Source organism: Hipposideros armiger, unplaced genomic scaffold (assembly GCF_001890085.2).
Source record: "Hipposideros armiger isolate ML-2016 unplaced genomic scaffold, ASM189008v1 scaffold_1745, whole genome shotgun sequence".
Taxonomy (NCBI): Eukaryota; Metazoa; Chordata; class Mammalia; order Chiroptera; family Hipposideridae; genus Hipposideros; species Hipposideros armiger.
In genome coordinates, this window is record NW_017733095.1 from 1 (window position 1) to 20,629 (window position 20,629).

Consider the following 20,629-nt stretch of genomic DNA (forward strand, 5'->3'; position numbering starts at 1 on the left):
CCATCTTAACCAATCTAAAGTTTAGGAAAGGCAAGCATCGGGAAGTGGGACTGGTAACAAAAAGTCATTTAATAACCTCTTTGGCCATCTATTGCTCCAGTCTGTAAAATTTTTACTTTAAGCACAGACCTTGAACCACAGGCATTTGAAAACAAAGATTATGCCAGCATCTATTCTAATTAGTGAGTGTCAAAGTATGGTCGCAGGACCAGCAGCATTGGTATTACCTGGGCACTTTTGACACTTGCAAATTCTCAGGCCCTACCCCTGGCCTACTGAATCAGAAACTTCGTGGGTAGGACTCAGAAATCTGCTTAAACAAGTCCTCCAAGTGACTCTGATACTCACTGAAGTTTTGAAAACCACTGTATGAATTGAATACTTTTTAATAATCAACCATCTGTACACAAATATCAGAGAAAATAAGCTTGATAGTTCCAAGTGTTAAAAGTAAATGTCTTATGCCTTAGCACCCAACGAGTACCCTCTCAAACCTGTAACTCCGAATAGTCAAGTAAAATGATCCAAGCACTATTGTACCTGAGAGTATCTCCTGGCCAGGTGGTGGAGGGGCTTGGAAGGCATACACGTTATCGCCCTCTGCAATAGTGTTCAGGTCATCTTCATCAAAGAAAGACCGCTGGAGTCCGCTGGGATACAGTTCAACCAAGATCACCTGGAATGAGAAGGATCATTTTGCCTCTTGATTTCTCAAAGGGAACTTAACAAATAAGAAATCCAAGGGTGAAAGGATTAAGAATACAAATTGGCAGTTACAAAATAGTCATGGGGATGTAAAGCACAGCATAGGGAATACAGTCAATATTGTAATAACTCTATATGGTGTCACATGGGTACTAGACCTATGGAGGGATCACTTATAAGTTATGTAAATGTCTAAACAGTATGCTATACTCATGAAACTCATGTAATACTGAATGTCAACGGTAATTGAAAAAAGTTTTTGATTAAAAAAATAATAAAGTAAAAGTGACTGATAGGCTTAAACCTCTCTCTTACCCTTGCCTTCCTTCTAACTAGTAAGAAATGCTACTATTTTAGTACTAAACCACAATAGGTATAACAATTAGATTGACTACAGACATCTCAACTGCAACTGCAACAACAGAATATTGAACTGCCTTAGAGAAGGGTGGGGGGAAGAAAGTTGAAAATCTAAAGTTTACCACCCAACTAAACTATCACATAAGATAAACATAAAATAAAGTCTTCTTCAGATAAACAAAAAGTGAGAATATTTACTGCTAACAGATATTGACTGAAAGAACTTTTAATAGAATTACCAACTTTTTTTACATTATGTCATACATGAAAAATATTTTTATGGAACACAGAAGTAAGCAGAAGCTGGTTTTGTAGAGAAAAATAGGGGTGACTGCCTTGTTCTGGCCTTCCAGACCCAACTTTGTCACCTCAAGCGCTGAAGAAATCAACATCTCGGCCACACATAAACCATTCAAGGCACACTGGCTGAGAAATTCTCTTATAAAAGATCATTTCAGGATTAAAAACAAACTGAATCCAGAAGGAAAACCTGAGATGTGAGAAAAATAAGAAACCAAAGAAAATATTGGGTTGTCAGAAAAGTCCTGATGTAGTTTTTCTATGTTTTTCGTTGCAAAAATGCATCATGAGTTTCCTGACAGCCCAATAGTCAACACTGATAAATGTAAATATGCGTTGATAATATAAACCTATAATAACAACCATACTACTACTACAACCAGGGAAAAAGGGGAGGAGGGATTAAAATACTAGACAAAAATATCCATCTATAGTATCTAAATCAAAAAGATACGAAGGAAATCAAAACATGCCAAGATCCTTATGTTTTCTGGGAAAATTAACATGGTTTATGCATGTTGGCATTTTATGATAACCAGTAAGAGCATGGAAATATAATTATATGACCCAAACCTGAAGAGATGGGAGTGTAGAAAAACTGCTCAATCCAAAAGAAGCAGTAAAAACATAAAATTAAATAAACACAAAGCAGTAAATGAGGGGGGAAAAAAACAAAGGAAAAGCAGAGTAAATAGAAAGCATAAAATAAGATGATATAAATAAGTCCAAATATATCTATGATCATAGGTAATATAAATTGGATAAGGTTACCTGTTTAAACAAAATCTCAAAATAGACTTTAAGTTCCAATCAAAGGGTCCATCCCTGCACTTAGGAATCCCAAGTGAAACCTAACTCCCTGAACAAACACATTGCACCTGTCAAATTCCTGACAGTCCTTTTACTCTCTTAATTATTCAAACTCTGCTTCTCTGAGACGTCTCCATTTTGATATTTTATTACTGCCATTTTCCCCCAAGATTGTCACCTACTGTCCTACTCTCTGTCTCACTCTCTCAATAGGTCCCCATAGTGTACTTTGAGATTACAAAGCAAGATATACACATTTTTCTCCACTTGAGGCCCTCATAAAAATGGTGGTAGAGATCAGAGGGGTTGATCAGGTGGAGGCAGGAAGGAGCCCACTGGAATGATAGAAAGGTTCAAGTAATCATGGTGGTTTACATGGATATAAAAATTCAACAAATTTTAACCTTAACACATGTACACTTTATTGTATGTGTGTTATTCCTTAACAAAAAGGTTAAAATATTTAACTTGAAAAAAGTCCCATGAGGTCACCAGAGAAATATAATATTTCCATTTCGTAGTTAAACAGAGGACCAGTTATTTTGCTCAAGGTCAAAAAACTAGAAAGTGACTGACTCACAATTAGAACTCCATTCAGAGCCCTTCCCACCATTCCATACTGCTTTTCCTCACCATCACCTCTACCCTGCTCTTTCATTGGGCCCCTCGTACAAGTTCTGTTCTCCAGAGTCACAGTGAATCCAACTTCTTTACCAAGGCTCCTTTAAAAAAAACACTAGAGAGCCAGGCGAGTGGTGCGTTGGGTATGAGCTGGCTTGGGATGCCAGCTCTGAGCAGCAGGGCCCCGGTTCAGATCCCACATGAGGGCCAGTGACACTGCCCTCTACAGCTAAAATGGTGAACAACAGCTCAACCTGGAGCTGGGCTTCCGTGAGTTGCTGGCAACGGCGTAGGTTGCAGTGGGGCTGGCCGGCAGTGGGGTGTGAGCTTTCGTGAGCTGCCATGAGCGGCCGTCCAGTGGCTGGCTACCAATCTGCCTCACCCAGGAAGAGCACAATGATAATACCATCATGGGCCAGTGACGTGACGTCCTCCACAACTAGACTGAAGAACAGAAGGACAGCAACTTGTCTGTTCCCCTTCCCCGATTCCCCAATGCTGTTCCCCTCCTCCAATTCCCCAATAAAATCTTTAATAAAAAAAAATTTAAAAAAACACTAGAGCACAACCATCCCATTTTCCCCAAGTTCTCCCCTCTCATGTTAAACACTCTGTTCCCTCAGTGGTTCCCCATATTTCCTTCATTGTCCCTTCAGCATCCTGGCCTATATGCTGATGAATAAAAACATTGAATAGGGGCTCAGGCTCTGAAATCAAGTCATCTGTGTTCAAATCCTGGCTCAGCCACTTAACAGCTGTGTGACCCTAGGCAAGTCACTCAGCCTCTCAATGCCTCTTCTTCTTTGCTCTCTGGTAAAACGAGGATTATTGTAATATCTACTTCACAGAATGGTTGTAAGGATTAGTTCAGCTAGGCATATACAGTTCACAGAATAGCGCCCACTTACTAAGCACTACTGAGGAATAGCTATTGTTGGAATTACTATGATGGTGATCATCATCACTTTCTTGGAAGATAAAGGTGTGTCTTTTTCTGGTTCTTCTGTGTAAAAGCTGGGAGAGGTCAAGGTCAGTCATCATTGACACCAGAGACTACTAATCAAACAGAAACTCATGAGTCACACTAGGGTAACCTGGGAACCAGAAATTAGCCTAGACAGCATTTTGTCCTCCAGTGACCAGGCCCCATGCAATTCCATCATACCTCATCCACAGGGACTTTGCTTTCCTCTGCCACCATTTTCCTCAGGGCTGCCACTGTGCTGAGGATTGGTACGGCCAGGCCAACCCGCAGGAACTGCTGGCTCTTAGAGGGGAAAACCAAGGTGACGCTCAAGAATCTGAAAAATAGAAAGGAGTCCAGGGCCAGCCGAGTGGCGCCTTGGTTAAGAGTTGGCTTGGAAGCGCAAGCTCTGAGCAGCAGGGCCGCTGGTTCGGATCCTATATGGGGACCAGTGACACTGTCCTCTACAGCTAAGATGGTGAACAGCTCGACCTGGAGCTGGGCCGCAGTGAGTTGCCAGCAACGGTGTAGGCTGCAGTGGGCTGCCATGAGCTACTGTGAGTGGCTGGCAGCCAGCGTGAGCAGCCAGCAGCCGGCGTGAGCTGCTGTGAGCCACCGTGAGCGGCTCTCCAATGGCCCACGAGCAATCTGCCTCAGCCGGGAAGAGCACAGTGATCATAATACCAACATGGGCCAGTGAAGCAATGTCCTCCACAACTAGACTGAAGAACAAAAGGACAGCAACTTGTCTTCTGTTCCTCTTCCCCGATTCCCCAACGTTGTTCCCCGCTTTGCCAATTCCCCAATAAAATCTTAAAAAAAGGAGCCCACAACATTAAAGGACAGACATGAACTGTGGACAGTGGGTCAAGTTCGGCACTTAACCTAATTTCTGCTTCAGGGTCCGATCACTGCATTTTAGGCACACTGTCACAAGGTGGCAGTGGAGAGCTAATTCTCCGAGGGTCTTTGCTGAGTTAAAAATAAATGGTATTTAATTAAGAATCAAAATAAAGTTTGCGTCTCAAGGTTCTGTTTGTTAAATAGATAATCTTAACCAAAAACAAACTAAGTTTGAGAAGTAAAGCAGTCAAGCTTCTTCAGTAAGATTCAACACTACTGATGATGTCCTCCTTACCTTACTAAAATTCTCCCTTAGTAATGGGACGCACCCAACCCCTTTTATCCCACCTCTTACTATCCCCATCAGTATACCAGGCCTCACTCATCCCGCTCCTGTTTCTGCTGTTCTATACTGCAGTAATTATTCACATAATTAATAAAGCTGGGATTTGAACACAGGCAGTCTGGCCCCAGAGTCAGTGGTCCCAACCAACATGCTATGCTGCATCAAGCCAGGAATCTTAACTCACATCTACCAGCAGACATGCTCTGATGGTGTCACTGGTGATAGGATAAGCCAGTGTTATGTATGTGTGGCACAGACTATCAGCAGCACAGGAATTCAGAGAAGAAAGGGGGATTAAATTGCCAGGAAAGGCTTTATGAGGCTGTCATGCCTTCAGCTGCATCCTAAAGATGGAGGATGTCAACAGAAGGCAAGAGAGATATTGTGGAGGTGGAACACAAGGAAGAAATGCCACCATCTTGCTGCCAGCGAAGGCACCCCATCTAGGCGCTCATTAAACTTTCATGATGGTGACATTGGCCAGTTGCCTTACGGTCACTGCTAAGGCCTGGGCTTCTGGGAGGCCTGCACTATGTGCTTCTTACTGTTTTTTATTAAGCCGGGCCTCACCACAACTCTTACCCAATCCTATCTCCTCTTTTCTTGTTTTCTCATTTCCTCCAACAACCCTTTCCCTTTTTCTTTGCTCCTTAGTAAACATTTTCCTACATCTTCACAAAACTGAGAAAGAATTTGGAAATACAGCAGGGAAACGTTGGTGGTGACAGATTTTCTTCCACTTGCCCATCTGACTGATGGTACCGATTGGCCCATGCCAGCTTCTGAATGGGCTAAAGACATAAGCCTAGTGCTGATCAACAAAAGCTTTGTAATTACTTCTTCAGTTAAAGATGGGACACAGTAACCTTTCACTTTAATTGTCACATTCCATAATTGAATGTTACCTAGCTATAAGGCTAGTTTTTAGAGAAACATTGGCTGAGAAGCAAAAGTGGGACAAATGCAGATGCAAGGCCAGAAGGTTCCCAGTAAGGAGTAAGGACAAAAGTCAAGTTTACCGGGCATGATGCTCACGTACCTTGTTTGGCGCAAGGGGATAGGTAGTGACACACACAGAAAAGGGTCGAAGGTGTTGCTCTGTTTCAGGCAATGGGGACAAGTCAAGGAAGATCTGTGAGGACAAAGAATAGAAATGTAAGTTTAATCACATTTAAACAGTTTGGCGGTTGCTAGAAAGTTAAATATAGGATTACCATTGTAATTCTACTCCTACATATAGACAGTAAGTCCCCGACTTAGGAACGAGTTCCTTTCCGGGAGAACGTTTGTAAGTCGGATTCGTTCGTGAGTCCAACCAAGTGAGTCTTTGCGCTTCCTAGCAGTCCCCTCCATATCACCACTGCTTTTCCTCTTGCTTCCGGACATCCTGGGCTCTGACTGAGCACTGTACTACTGTACACTACCGCATTGTACAATAAGCACACAGCAGCACAACTGTGACAATGTCTGGCAGACACGAGAGCTACTTTCGCAATTTGTTCACATCTACAAATGTTCGTAATGTGAGGTCCATTTGTATCTGTGAAAGTTCGCAACTCAAATGTTCATAAGTCGGGGACTTACCGTACTCAAGAAATTGAAAACAGGTATTCAAACAAATGTAATACGTGTACAAATGTTCATAACAGCATTATTCACAGTAGTCAAAGGGTGGAAACAACCCAAATGGTCATCAATGGATGGATGGGTAAAGAAAACGTAGTGTATACACACAGTGGATTATTATTCAGCCATGATGTCCTGACATGCTACAAGATGGCTGAAACGCGAAAAGAATATGCTATGTGAAGGAAGTCAAACACAAAAGGCCACATATTTTATAATTCCATTGATAGGAAATACCCAGAATATATTCCAACATGTAAGGGATTTCTGGATGCTACAATTCTTATCCTAAAATCTACATTAACTTCCTTGGGAATATGGAACTGTACCCACGAGCAGTCTGTGCTCTCACCACAAAACAGCCCCATGGTCAGTCAGCAAGGAAACCCGAGCTGCTACCAGAACCAGGTTTTCTGACTCTGTTTGACTGGTTTTCTCTTGAGCAGATGAAATAGAAAAAGAAAAAAAGAAAAAAGAAAAAAAGGGACAAGCAAGATACCCTGAGGTTTTCCAGGTGCTGTCCCAGACGACCTTAAGTGATCTGCTCACAGAAAGTTGGCTTGCCTGGATACAAGAGAACACAAACCATGATCTTAGAAAACAGATCTAAGTATTTAATGTTCATCCCCTCTTACTGCCTCTGATCAACTTCACTTTGGGAAAACCATGGTAATGTTTTGGTAAAATACGGTGTTCAGACATCAAGATCCAGCCAGCAGGGGGACTTGGCATTGTGGGGTCCTCTGCCACCCCAATTCTCTCCAATCCTTCTCCCACCTTCACCCAACATGTATCTAAACATAACAGAGGCTTGAAGGATATATTTTTGTCCTTGGGAAATTTCCAAATCCCTTTTTCACATTTAAGCAAACAAATGAAAAGAAATATATTTTTTTTCTTTAAACCTACTAAAACTAAGATAGGCTGCATTTTTCTTACAGAGTTGCATCACATTAAACTGGCTCAGAGATAGGCCTTTATATTGAACCACGAATCTCTGTCAGGGAGCAAGAGATGTTTAGTTTGGAAAAAAACATACAAAGGTTTAATTTTATATTTAAAGAATGAAGAAAACTTGGTTTTAACAGTAAACTACAGAAAGAAAGTGAAGTACACCTGTTTCTGAAAGGATGCGAAATGAGGACAGAGTGGAACCAACAAATCAGGAAGAGACAGGGGCAGCATCACTTTTACAGAAACCTCTGGAAGTTGCTAGGTTCCAGCTATCTCACATGTGGCCTGAGAAGTACTGTAGTCCTCGCCATCCCTTCTAGAGCATTCAGTCCTGTCCTATTGTCCCCCAAACACTCACAGGGGAAAGGGACAGAAAGTCACCCCACTGGCCTTCAACGTTCACTCACACCTCTCCCTAAGGTGGTCATTCTCATCTCCTTGCTTCTGTTACAAAGCCAACCTCATCAGTGGCTTCCGAGCCTCGGGCCTTCTCTCTGCTTTACACCAGTTACAAATGCCAGAATTAAGGCCCAGGCTCTGACACTGCACATGTCATCACTCTGATCTCCCAGTGCCTGCAAATACCCAGTTCACACCTCCAACCTGGCCAGCTTCACCTGCTCACTGGACAGTGGAACTGATGTCTATGCCAGCAATAGTAATTACGACAACACGTAAGCGAGGTGTCACCTCTCCAAGATCTGTTCTGACAAAGCCTTTGAAAGCCTAGTCTGCCTAAAAGGGAACGCTACCTGTGATGGGGACCGGATTAGACTCTCTGTGAATAAAGCTATGAGTAACACGAAGAAATAAACATACACACGCACGCCCATGCACACACACACACTCTCTCCTCTAGTCAAAACGCCAACAGAGCAACAATCCTTGGTTATTAAACTTGCAGGTGTTTTAGGTTGTGGTCATAATCATACAGAATAGCTAATTATTTTTCCTCTAGTTTTCTAGTTCATATCTCCAGCATCCTAATACTATTTATTCCTCCTTCTCCATTCCAGCCAAAGTCAAACACTCAGCCCCCTACAAGGGAGGGAGGAGAGACGGAGGAGGGAGAAAGTCAGTGAACAGAGTTCTCTCAATTGACGCATAATACCTCTTTCAGCTTTCAATTCTATAAAGCAGGCTGATACCAGGGCAACTTTGCATTCCAGGTGAGCCTTCCGAAGTGGAGAGGAAGGCTGACGAGGGTCTAGCCAGCAGCACCACTCAGAGGCACCACCGTGGAGCTGGCCGCCACTGACTGCTACAGAAAATCACTTCTCAGGCCTCAAAAGTCCTAGCCTGGTGGACATCCCTAGCAATTATTTTTTCTTTACTAAAGATGATCAGGCACAAAGTAGGTATTTTTAGCTGTCATCGGTACTTTCTATTTTTAGCATGAACACCTCGCTTCTTACTCATCATCCTATAGTAATCTACCCAAAGGGCACTGGCCGTCCTTAATATCTGATTGGCTCAAATGTCAATTCCTCACTGACTCACCCTGTGCCAGTCAGGCACTTTGTGATATTGTGATTTTAATAAGAAATATATATTTGCTCTCCACACCTGCTCCTGGCACAGAATGCCTAAAACCTTTGACATTTCCTAAGTCATAAGAGCAAGAATAAAGGTGAAAGAAAAATCTTTTGTTATTTGTAACAAGCCCCTTACTACCACACCTGAGTGATGTTATTGAGGTGATTTTTGGAAAGTTGGTAGATAACCCCAGGATGGGGCTGGTTGCCAGGGGAACCAACTATGTGATTAGATGGTTGGAACCTTCAGCTCCCCTCCCCCACACCTCCTGGAGAAGGAAAGGGAGGTAGAGGTTGAGTTTATCACTAACGGCCAATAATTTAATCAATTATATCTATGTAATGATGCCTCCATAAAAACCCTAGCAGGAGGGGTTTGGAGAGCTTCCAGGCTGATGGACACGGGAGGTGCTGGGAGGGCGGCTTGCCCTGAGAGGACATGGAAGCTCTGCTTCCCTTCCCACACACCGTGCCCTGTGCATCTCTTCCATCTGACTGTACCTGGGTTGTCTTCTTCTGTAATAAACTGGTAAACTGCTAAGTAAATTGTTTTCCTGAGTTCTGAGCTGCTCTAGCAAACTATCGAACCTGAAGAAGAGATCATGGAAACCTCCAATTTACAGCAAGTCAGAAGCACAGGTGACAACCTGGGACTTGTAACTGGTGTCTGGTGGGGAAGCAGTCTGGTGGGACTGAGCCCTTAACCTGAGGGATCTGAGGCTACCTCCAGGTAGTGACAGAATTGAATTGTAGGATACTCAGTTGGTGTCCAGAGAGAACTGCAGAATTGCTTGGTATGGGAAAAACACCCACACATCCAGTGTCAGAAGTACTGTTGAGTGTGATAGTAATAAAGAGTAGTGTAAGAAAACAAGAGTTTTTTCCTCTTTCATACCTGTAACGTGCATTTCAAAGCACCATCAATTTTTCCTTCAAAGCGCTCACCAGGTGTTAACTATATAAAAACCCAGGAGTCACCCTATTTTCTCATCTCGCCCTCAATCCCTCCACTCAATACCCTTCAACCCATTAGCAAGTCCTATTGACTCTACACCCAAAACATGTTCCCCATCCACCCACTTCTCTCCATCTCCACCGTGACCTCCAGGGTCCCAGCCCCCATCATTCACTGCTGGGACGACTGCAAGACATGAGCCGCTGCTTCCGCGTCCAGTCTTGCCTCCCTTTATTGCCCATAACAATCCGCCTCACCTCTCACATTGGTACTAGACCACACTCTGTTTTCAATTTTGCAATGGCTTCCTGTGCCCTTTAGACCAAACCCCACATTTGGACTGGACACCTGTGCTACCAGGTCCCCATCCACCTCTCCAGCCTCACCCCTCACTACTTGGCAATTCTCTGTTCCTTGAACTTGCCAAGGTCATTCCCACATCAGGCCCTGTGTCTTTGCTATTTCCTCTGCCTGGAATACCCTGTCCCCAAGTATTTGAATGGCTGACTCCTCTCACTCAGTTCTCAGCTCAAATGTCCCCTCTGAAAAGAAGCCTTCCCTGACCACCTTATCTCAGGTTGGCTGCCTCCTCCACCTCCCAGGTTACGCCTTATCATTTCACTTATCACTGTGGCAAGTTGTTTGTTGACGTGTGTATTATCTAACACCTCCCCAATAGAACGTGAGCTCCATGAGAACAGGCGCTGGGGCTTGTTCACAGCTCAATGCCCAGCACCTAGAAGAGAAGCTGGCACGTAGTAGGCATGATGAACAATCTAGAGAATAAATGGATATATTTAATTAGTATTTCTCTCTCATGGGCAAGGAATTATGATGTTCCTCATTATAACCAGGGGACCAAGCACAGTATCAGACGCTCAGATATTTGAAAGAAGACAACAGTATGTGTGGACAAGAGGGGAAGAGGGTACAGAGAATGGAGTGAGCAGAGAAATTAGTGAATTTATTGTACAAGGACACCAATGGCCATCACTGGTGACCCTTCCCTGCTAACATGCTCTCACCTTGTATTCCCTTTTCCCTCCTTCTATATGTTCTTTCTCCTCCGTCTCATTTTTGTTTCAAGCAGCTTGTGCTTTGGGCATCGGAAGATAGACAGATTCTCTAGAAGTAGCTTTCATGGCTAAAAAGGTCAGTAGCCATGAAATCTAAGTTTCCTCTCTGCATACCTTGTAGCAAGCACATCACCACACCTCTCAGGAAATAAGTGGGCCTCTCTTCATGGACAACCATGAAATGTGGGCTCATTTAGAAGAGATTTTAATTACCCAACATACTAAGCAACCAAGGACAGGAGTGGAGTGCCCCCTGGTCATTCTGGCTGTTTGTTCAGGGTCCTCCCTGGGCAATTTGAAGTAATCTCCTCCTTCCCAAACACAAAGAATACAAATGCCCCAAAATTAATTGTTATTTTATTTGAAATAAGAAAAAAAAAAAACAGGCCTATGAAAAATACAGCAGATCAAAGGAAAAAGTCTCCAGAAAACTCAGAGAAAAGCACACCTTTGAAAATGATTTAATGCAACATGCAGAAGAAAAATAATTTAAAAACAGTTTGATATCCATAATAGAGAACAAGAGGGCAGAGCTGCTGCACAACCCAAGTAGCAACAGAACATCACAAGAAAAGAACAAGGAAAGATGGAAATGCAACCAAAGAGAAAGAATTGCAAAGAAAACAAAAGCAGGACTTGTGCTTCTGAGATCAAAGGTCAAACCCTGGTTCCATCAATTACTGTGTGTCCTCAGGAAAAGCCCAACCTCCCAGTTTGTTATTCATGTCCTGGGGCTCTTGAAAGGATTACATTTGGAGCAGAGCATGTCACTTGGAGAGGGTTCTCTGTAACAAAGGCTCCCTCTAAATCCTGATCGTTGGGCTTATTCCACTTCTAAGGGAATTTCATTGTTGTTGAATATGTTCCCACCCATTCAATCCTATTTATCGCTCAGAGCTCATCAAAAGGCACATCTCCTCCGAGAAGCCTTGGGGGATTTCTCCCCTTTCTGACCTCTCACTGCAATTAGTGCTTCCATTAAAACACTGCAATATTTCAAAATATTCTGCCTTATATGAATCTCTGAACTGTCAGATATGAAATCCTAAAGAGAACTTTTCTGAAGTTGAAGGCTGTGCGAGTATATATATATTTTTATATTCTCCAGGATGCTGGCAAATTTTGAACTCATGATGCTGGGCTCTCTGGCTATAAAGCATAAACAGGAAGGGTCTCACAAGCTTCCCAATGACTGCCTGCTGGGCAGATCCACATTCACAAACTGTAGAACCATCCTCGCATAACCCCTCTCAAGGAGACAGAGAAGGGCCAGAAGCCAGCAAGAAGGAAAAGGAGGAATACTAAAGGTCAGAGGCCATAGGAGTGAGTGGTTAAATGCGATTTATAACAGGAGAGAGAGGGTGTTTGTGGGTTTTCTGTAATCTCAGGGGGAAACCTGGCCATGGGAGGCTGGTTACCAGCATATAAATTTGCTGAACTCATTCTTACCTATATTGTGCTTGAAAGTGGCTTTGCACAAAGCTGTGACCTAGAGAAAGCTGAGCCGATGGTGACAGGAGATTCTCAGAGGTTTTACTGGCTTCAGGCTGAAGCTGCAAAATAATGAGGAAAGGAAGCAAATTAGACACACCTCCTATCACTCCACTGCTTCCAGAGCATCGAGCCTTGGCCTCCTCCTGGGCCCATGTCACCCCTTCCTGGGCCTAGATGCTGCAGAACTTGGACCTTCAATGTTGCCTGTACCATAATTCGCGACTTCTTCAATCTCGACTTGCCAAATTCTCTATGAGAGAGAATGTGTCGCAAAAGCCTTGGCGAACACTCACACGTACTTGACCAGTCTCAACTACTGCTTCTGGATTGACCACCCTGCTCTTTATCTCTATCTTGCTGGGCCTCCTGAGTCTAGATGCCTCCTGGTCATTACACTTAGGTGTGCTGCTGTGACTTCAAACACCTCCACACCATATCTTCCCAGCTTCTACCTACTCAACCGTTTCTATCCACATGTGCCAGTGGGTCAGTCTTCACGTGACCACCATCTTTCTCAGACAAACCACCCTGCACCTTAGAATAGCACGTAAGCCTCCTTCACTCCACACATCAGTCTTATCGTAGCCTTCTTTACATTCTCCTCTGTATTACTTTCCTGTTGTTATCATAGCAAATTACCACAAGCTGGAGGCTTAAAGCAACAGAATTTTATTCTCTCACTGTTCTTGACATCAGACATCCAAAATCAGTATCACTAGCCCAAAACAAGGTGTTGGCAGGGCCACACTCCCTCTGGACACCCCATGCCTCTTCCAGCTTCTGGTGGCTACAAGAATCCGTGGTTTGTGGCCACATGACTCCAGTCTTCGAAGCCAGTATCTTCAAAGATCCAGTAAAAAGGAACACATGTGAAGTGTTTGGGCTGAAGTGTACCGAAGTCTGCATGTTAATTTAAGATGCATCAAAAAAATAAGGTGAAGAAAAAAAAGGATGGAATGATGAGTGACTACAGGGATGGACAGATGGATCAATATGTGACTAAAACCATTTTAGTAAAATACAGATTATAGAATCTAGGTGGTAGGTATGTGGTGTTCACTATACAATTATTTCAACTTTTCCATATGTTTGAAATTTTCCATAATTAAATAGTGGGACACATAAGAGTGACAAATATTCAGAATGGTCACTCTTATTTGTCCTATTATTTTATTAAGCCCAAATTTGACCAGAATACAGGCTGTGCAAAGGGAAGTAGAAGGAGAAGACAGGGCTGGAGAGAGTCTGCAGCCACATTGGGTGGGGCCTTCAATACCCTAAAGACTACCTGGTTCAGTAAACAGCATAGCACTAGGGTTAAAAATTAGACTCTGGAGTCAGACTGTCTGGGTTCAAATCCCTGCACTGGCACTTAGCCGGTAGGGTTACTCAACCTGTGATCTAACTAAATAACTTACCTAATCTCTCTGCTCTGAGGTTTCCCAACCATAATAAAGGGATACTCGATGATAATACCTATATGATACAGATCTTCTGAGATTAAGAGTTAGTATATATAAAACACTTAAACAGGGCTTACTGTGCCAACACAATGGGAAGAATCTGATAGGTCTTGAAACCAGTGGTAGTTACATACACAGGGAGATGCTTTAACTTGACAGACATGTGCAAGATGAAGGAAGGTGAGTCTGTTGTTTGGACACAAATTAGGAGGCTCGAGGGTCCAGGTCACAACAGAGTAAACTAGAGTAGGAGCTGTAAAAATGAAAAGGAGGGAAATACTCGGATACCCTGTGTACACAGCTCGTAACTGAGCACCGGGGGTGCAGAAGGAGAAAAGGGGAGGAGATAAACAAGACCAACTCCAAGCTTCCAGTCTGGTGCCTGGAGAATGAATGCCTATTCCACTAATAGAAGAGTCAAAAGAAGTGGGTCAGGGAAGGGTATGCCGAGTCTGAGGGTTATCCACATCCAACAGCACATCGACGAAGGGCTCAGAGGAAAGAGAACTTGGATGTAGGACAGGCAAGGGCATTTCTGGCTGCCCAGGAGTCACTCCTCTTCTTTGGTAGAGCACCCCTTTGGGAACGTTGAATCCAGCCCAGGAAAGGGGGGGAAGGCTCTTCTACCAGGAGTCCTGCTGTCCCTTACACATGACCCAAGCTACGCTGATGAGATGTTCCTGCCTTACAGGGGAATCATGAGCAGAGTGACCCAAAGGCTACAAACAGTGATTCTAACAGCAGAGTCCAGGCCAGAGCAGTTCCTGCCACTGAAACAGCCCCACCCCAGAGCTGTCTGGTTCTAGCAGGTTCCAAGCCTGGTTCTTCAGCCTTCCCTCTGATCCTGCATGAGGCCCCTTGGCCTTCTCGTAAGTTCCTTTCTTTGAGTCAGATGCAGACCTCACAATGATAGAGGCTTGTCTGTAGCACACTGGGAGTGGCAGTGGGAGGGATTACCCATTCGGTATGGAAAGAGGAAATCCTGAACAAGACTGGGGTGAAAGGTCCCAGAGGGTCATTCACAAAGCAGGGACTGTGAGGTCAGACCAGGCTGGCTCGGCTCTGCTAGCCCAGTGACCCTGAACATCTCTCTGAGCCTCATTCCACATCTAAAAGGAATAGGAGTATCAAGGCCACCTCGTGGGGCCATCGTTAAAATAAAAAATGATGTGTGTATCCTGCCTGGCACATAGTAGGTGCTCAATATATGCTAGCTACCTGATCCTCTCCCCAGCCTCATCCCTTTCTTCATTCTGCAAGAGTGCCGTTTTCTGTAAGATAAACTGCCAAAAAAGATTGCTTCTGTGGTACTGTCTATAGGATAGTAAAAATATGCCCTTTTTGTGAGATGAAAACATTTGAGAATCATTACAGTTACAGAGAAGAAAGTAGTCCTTATGTTTTCTATTCCAGTTTCAATAAATCTAGCGAGATGGCTTTCATATGTTTTGAAACAGAAATAGCCTCAAAAAGAAAAATTGTTCACTTACGCAAAGGATCGTCCCTTTCCTTCTTGGAAAGGGAAAATGAACTTTCGTGCCAAATAATCCCCACAGCCTTGCTCCTGCCCTTCAAGTGTTGGCAGCCAGGCCTCCACAGGTGGCCCGATTTTCTGAGAGCAAATTTCAGAGAAGTCTTTGAGCCCAGACAGAGAAAAAGATCTTTTCTGGTTTCAATCAGGTCAAATGAAGAGCCGGGCAAGCTTCTCTCTGGCCAGCAGCCACGCCTGTTCTTGCAGGTCATGATGTGCTCCTACCGTGCTTGGCCCGTTAAAGAAACAGAAAGTAGCCAACATGACCAAGAACACTGAGTGGGGACCAGAGAGGACTTAAGTCTGGCTGAGTGGTTGGCAGGCCCTGGTAGGGCCCTGTCGGCCACAGAGTCTGGATTTTGTTCGAAGTGCCACAGGAAGCCACGGGAGAAATGTAAGCAGGAGAGTGACATCAGTTTATTTCCTTTCTGAAAAGGTCACTCTGGCTACAGTGTGGACAACATACGATAGTAGTGGGGCATACTGGAAATTGGAAGGCCAATTATGGCTGCTTTTACATGGCTCTTAAAGTTGTTAGGAAGAATTATTGGCCGGGCCTCTCGGTTTAAATAAACTCAATGTTATCTTAAAGAAAGGTTTGGGAGTGGTACACCGTGGTTGGGAGCAACTGCTCTCACTGGAAGGGCGGGGGGGAGGTGCTTTTGCCTCCCAGGGGGCATTTGGCAATGTTTGGAGACATTTTTGGTTATTAATCACAATTGGGGGTGCCAATGGCATCTACTGGGGTAGAGGGGTACTACAAATGCTACAATGTCCCCACAACAAAGGATTGTCAGGCCCCAAATGTCCAAAGTGCTAAGGTTAGGAAACCCTGTTCTAAAGCATTTCCTAGATGGATCCTGGCTCTCCCACTTACTTGCTATGTGACTTGGGGCAATTTACTTAACTGCTCTGTGAGCCCAATGCCTTTTCCTGCCACTAAGGGACAAAGAGGAAGATTGAAAAGCAATTTAGAAGGCTGATGGTCCTCCCATTTTCCAGGTAGGAAGAGCTGCCTGGCACAGGCAGGGAGCAGGAGGGGAAAAACAGGACAGGAGGCCTTGCCTATGCAGCCAGCAGAAAGAGGCGGCACAGGTTCTCCCTGACCCCCTGGTGGGGGAACTGAGAAGGCACACTCACATAATGAAAGGGTTGGGGGAAGTTGAGTGACCCTGGGCAACTTACTTAACCTAAATTCCCATTCACTATAAAATATGAGCTATCCTTACAAATATTAAAGTATGATAACTACTGAATTTTTTCAACCATTCAAGAGCTTATCGAGTGTCTCCTGTGTATCAGTAGTAAACTAAATCATGAAAAACATCAAGTTAGATGCATGGTACATAAATATTCAATAAACAGTATCTTTTTTTTTTAAACACATCATTCTGATTTCAAAATGTGTTCATTCTAAGATTATGGAATACACAGTGTAGCAGAACCTAAAAATGTTCTCCTTGGCTTTGTGATTTGCATGGAGCTCACCCCTACACACACACACACACACACACACACACACACACACACACACACACACACACACACACACACACACACACGACCCAGGTGTGCCCAATCAGAATATTGCACTCTGCTGGCCACCTATGCAGTAGCGGGCATGTGAACCACTCAAGAACAATCATACTCTTCCCAGGGCTTTTTTCTGGAATCCCAAGTATTAAAGACCATGTGAGCATTGCAGGGGCCCCTGTTGTCCCTAGGTGAGCAGAGCCAGTCTAAGAATGAAGCCAGAGACAAGAGATACAGAGCCAAAAACCTGGTAACATCATCTGAGTCCTTGGATCCAGCCTCACCTGAAACTGGTGCAACCCTTGAACCTGCACATTATAAAAGCCAATAAATGACTTTTCCTTAAATTGAATCAAGTTACATTTATGTCATTTGTAATTACAAGCGTCTGAATAAGATAAACAGAAGATTACTATACATAAAAGAAAAATCACCCATAATCTCACAACCCAGAGAAACCACCATAACCTTTGCATGTGTGGTCCTCCCAGGTTCTATTGTGGTGATGTTTTTGCTTTGTTGCATTTTTGTGTTTTGTGGATGACTGGGGTGGTTCTTTTTAAAATAAGAAAATAGGCTTTCAAGCCAGACCCCCTTGGACTTGAATACCAACTCTGTCCCTTCTCTAGCTGTGTTGCCTTGGAAAGGTTACCAAACCTCTCTGATTCTTGGTTTACACATATGTAAAATGGGGATAATCACCCTAGCACCACTCCATAAATGATAATCATTACTCATACAGTATATAACACGCCAAAATGTGATCCAAGGAGTGAGTACTCTGTACAACCAGTATTTCCTTGTTCCATGCGTCTGGTAACTTGCTGTATTGGGCAAGAGGATGGTTTTGCAGCTCCATCAAACTCTTAGCTTTTAATTGCATTACATTGTTGTTTAAAATGGATCTATTCTTATTTGAGACATATATGGTTCTGTTCGCCTTTTCTTCAAGTTGCAACTTGTCATTTTAAAAGAGAAAGGCACAAAGATAACAGCTGGCTATGTGGACAAGTTAAAAATAATGACTCAGCTTCCTAAGCCAGTCATTCTTTCTCTTTTTTTAATAAAAAGTGTATATATTTAAGGTATACAACATGATGATCTGACATACATATACATAGTGAAATGATTACCACCATCCAACTAACAAATCCATCTCTTCACATAGTTTACCTTTTTTGTATGTAGTGAGAACACCTGAAATCTACTCTCTTAGAAAATTCCCATTATTATTAACTACAGTCATTATGCTGTACATTAGATCTCCAGACTTAACTCACCCTACATGACTGCCACTGCTATTTATCCTTCATTACTCTAGAACGATGGGCTGCAAACAAATAATGAAAGGATGGGAAGGTGACAGGTGAAAGACTTCAAGACTTCCAAAGGGTTTTTTAATTGATTCTGAGAGGGACGGTAATAAAAGTGTCCAGATTTAAAACAAACAAAAAACTGCGAAAGCAAAGTTCTTATCGCTGCATCTGGATCAGTTTTGAGACACATCAAAAGGAACGTGCGACTGATTGATTTCCAAAGCTTATGATGCATTTTTAGAATTACAGCAGCTTATTCATGGATGCTGTTCTAATAACTTCGCTCACTCATGGTATAATGACTTCCCTTGCTTTCACTTTCTTAAGTGAGAGATAAAAGGACAGCATTAGAGCAGAACCTACCATCGATCTTTATTTAGCATAGCCCATAGAACACAGAGCTGACGTATCAATTAACTGTGGCTATTACAAATGATTGTAGTGCTTTCTACTCCCAAAGGTTTGAGGTTTCATCAAAATCTGGGAATGCTAAGTGCACCCATGTAAAGATGCACACATCCATCCTATGTCTTTAGGGAAAAAAAGTAGGATATGTAACTGAGAAAGCCATGGTAGAGTTAAAATGGCACCAACTGAAAATCGTAAGCAATGGTACTCATGGCCTCAGATGACGCCACACATGCGCAGAATGTTGACAAAAATGAGTTTTCCATTTTTAAGCCAAAAGGAAACCCTACTCACTATATCACTGGGGTTAGAGAGGATGGAAATGCAGCAGGAGAAAATGCATTGTCTACAACAAACCCAGCTAAGAGAAAGAAGAGAAAGGAACAGGGACCAGCGCTGTTATGCAGGAGTCAGAATACACAGGAATCTAAGAATCTGAATTTGAAGATTCAGTTTTGAGGACCTGAGAGATAAAAGAAAATCAAATACAGTGTGCTGTTTTGAGAGTGACCGACCTTCTCGGACCCTGGCCCTCGGTACAAGCTCTCCAAGTCCTCGTGCACACGATCCAGCAACCAAAGCAGGAACTCCAGGGCGTCGTGCTGGGAATTGCCTTGGAACTGAGAGCCATACTTGGAAACAGCGTTCTGAAAAGGAAAACAGAGGATCAATTTGGCCCTTCCAACAACCAACTAAGGGCCTCTAAGCTCCAGGTCTACCAGTGGTCAGTCTTCAGCCAGACCTGGGATGACGACACGGAAACAACATGGGGTGAGAAATGGTCTTTCCTGCTAAAGCCTCCCCTTTGGGGGCAGGGGGTGTCCTAAATGCTATAAGGGTTTTCTGTACAGGAGAAGGTATCTTTTTTTTCCAGAAAGACTACTGATGTATGTTCCGTCCTCTGAAAACCCACGGGGTTGTCTCTGTTGATTTTTTTTTTCTTAAATTGGGGATTTGGAGGGGGGGAACAGTGTTGAATAATTAGTTGTGGAGGGTGCCAGTCGCCATCTGGCTGCCCGGCAGCAGCTCTTGACCTCTAAGTTCATGGTGGGCGGGTGGGCATAGCCACCATCCCATGTAGGAGTCGAACCAGCAGCCTTGTTGTTAAGAGCGCACACTCTAGCCACTGAGCCATCCGGGCGGCAACTCAGCTCAAGGTGCCGAGTTCAGTCTTTGTTGTGGGCGGGGGTAGCCCACCATTGAACAGACAACCTTGTTGTTAGGAGCACGTGCTCTCACCAGCTGAGCCATCCTGCCACCTGTTGGCAGCTCAGCTCGGGTGCACCATCACTGGCCCATGTGGGACTCGAACCGGTGGCCCGGCTGCTCAGAGATCATGCTCTTAATCTAACTCTTAGCCAACTGAGCCACTCGGCCGGCCCTCTGTTGAATATTTTGATTCTGTTGACCATCCATTCTCCCTGAGGCTCTTGTCCCTTGATCACTCAGGCACATGCTCCCTGGCACCCCTCCTTCTGTCTATTTCCACACTGTTTGCCTCTGTTCTTCCCGCAGGCAGACAGCTGCTTGCCTTCCCGTCCCCCTCAGTGATTTCACTCACACCCACAGTACCAGCTCTCTCTGTGAATGACCACCTGGCATGGTGAAGTGGGCTTCCTTTAACACCAGGCATGGGGTTCCTTCGCTGACCCTGCTACTACGGGTGAAACCCAAGTGCAAACTGCTCTTTCTGTGCTCAGATCACAAAACGTTTGATCCTTTTCATCCTTCATTCCTTTAAGAAACGTTCGCTGAGTGCCTACCACGCACCAGGCACTATTCTCCAGAT

General features: G+C 43.9%; 1 protein-coding gene across 1 annotated transcript in view; it reads right to left on the minus strand.

Moving 5' to 3' along the window:
• Window positions 1-540: 540 nt before the first annotated feature.
• Window positions 541-20,629, minus strand: part of USP43 (ubiquitin specific peptidase 43) — a gene marked incomplete at its 3' end in the record, with an annotated part of 28,275 nt that continues 8,186 nt past the window's right edge. The window contains exons 2-6 of the mRNA XM_019634572.1: window positions 19,356-19,487; window positions 12,545-12,648; window positions 5,989-6,081; window positions 3,962-4,097; window positions 541-676 (exon numbers count right to left, since the gene is read on the minus strand). Coding sequence (XP_019490117.1) covers window positions 541-676; window positions 3,962-4,097; window positions 5,989-6,081; window positions 12,545-12,648; window positions 19,356-19,487 — 601 coding nt within the window. The remainder of the gene's footprint in view (window positions 677-3,961; window positions 4,098-5,988; window positions 6,082-12,544; window positions 12,649-19,355; window positions 19,488-20,629) is intronic.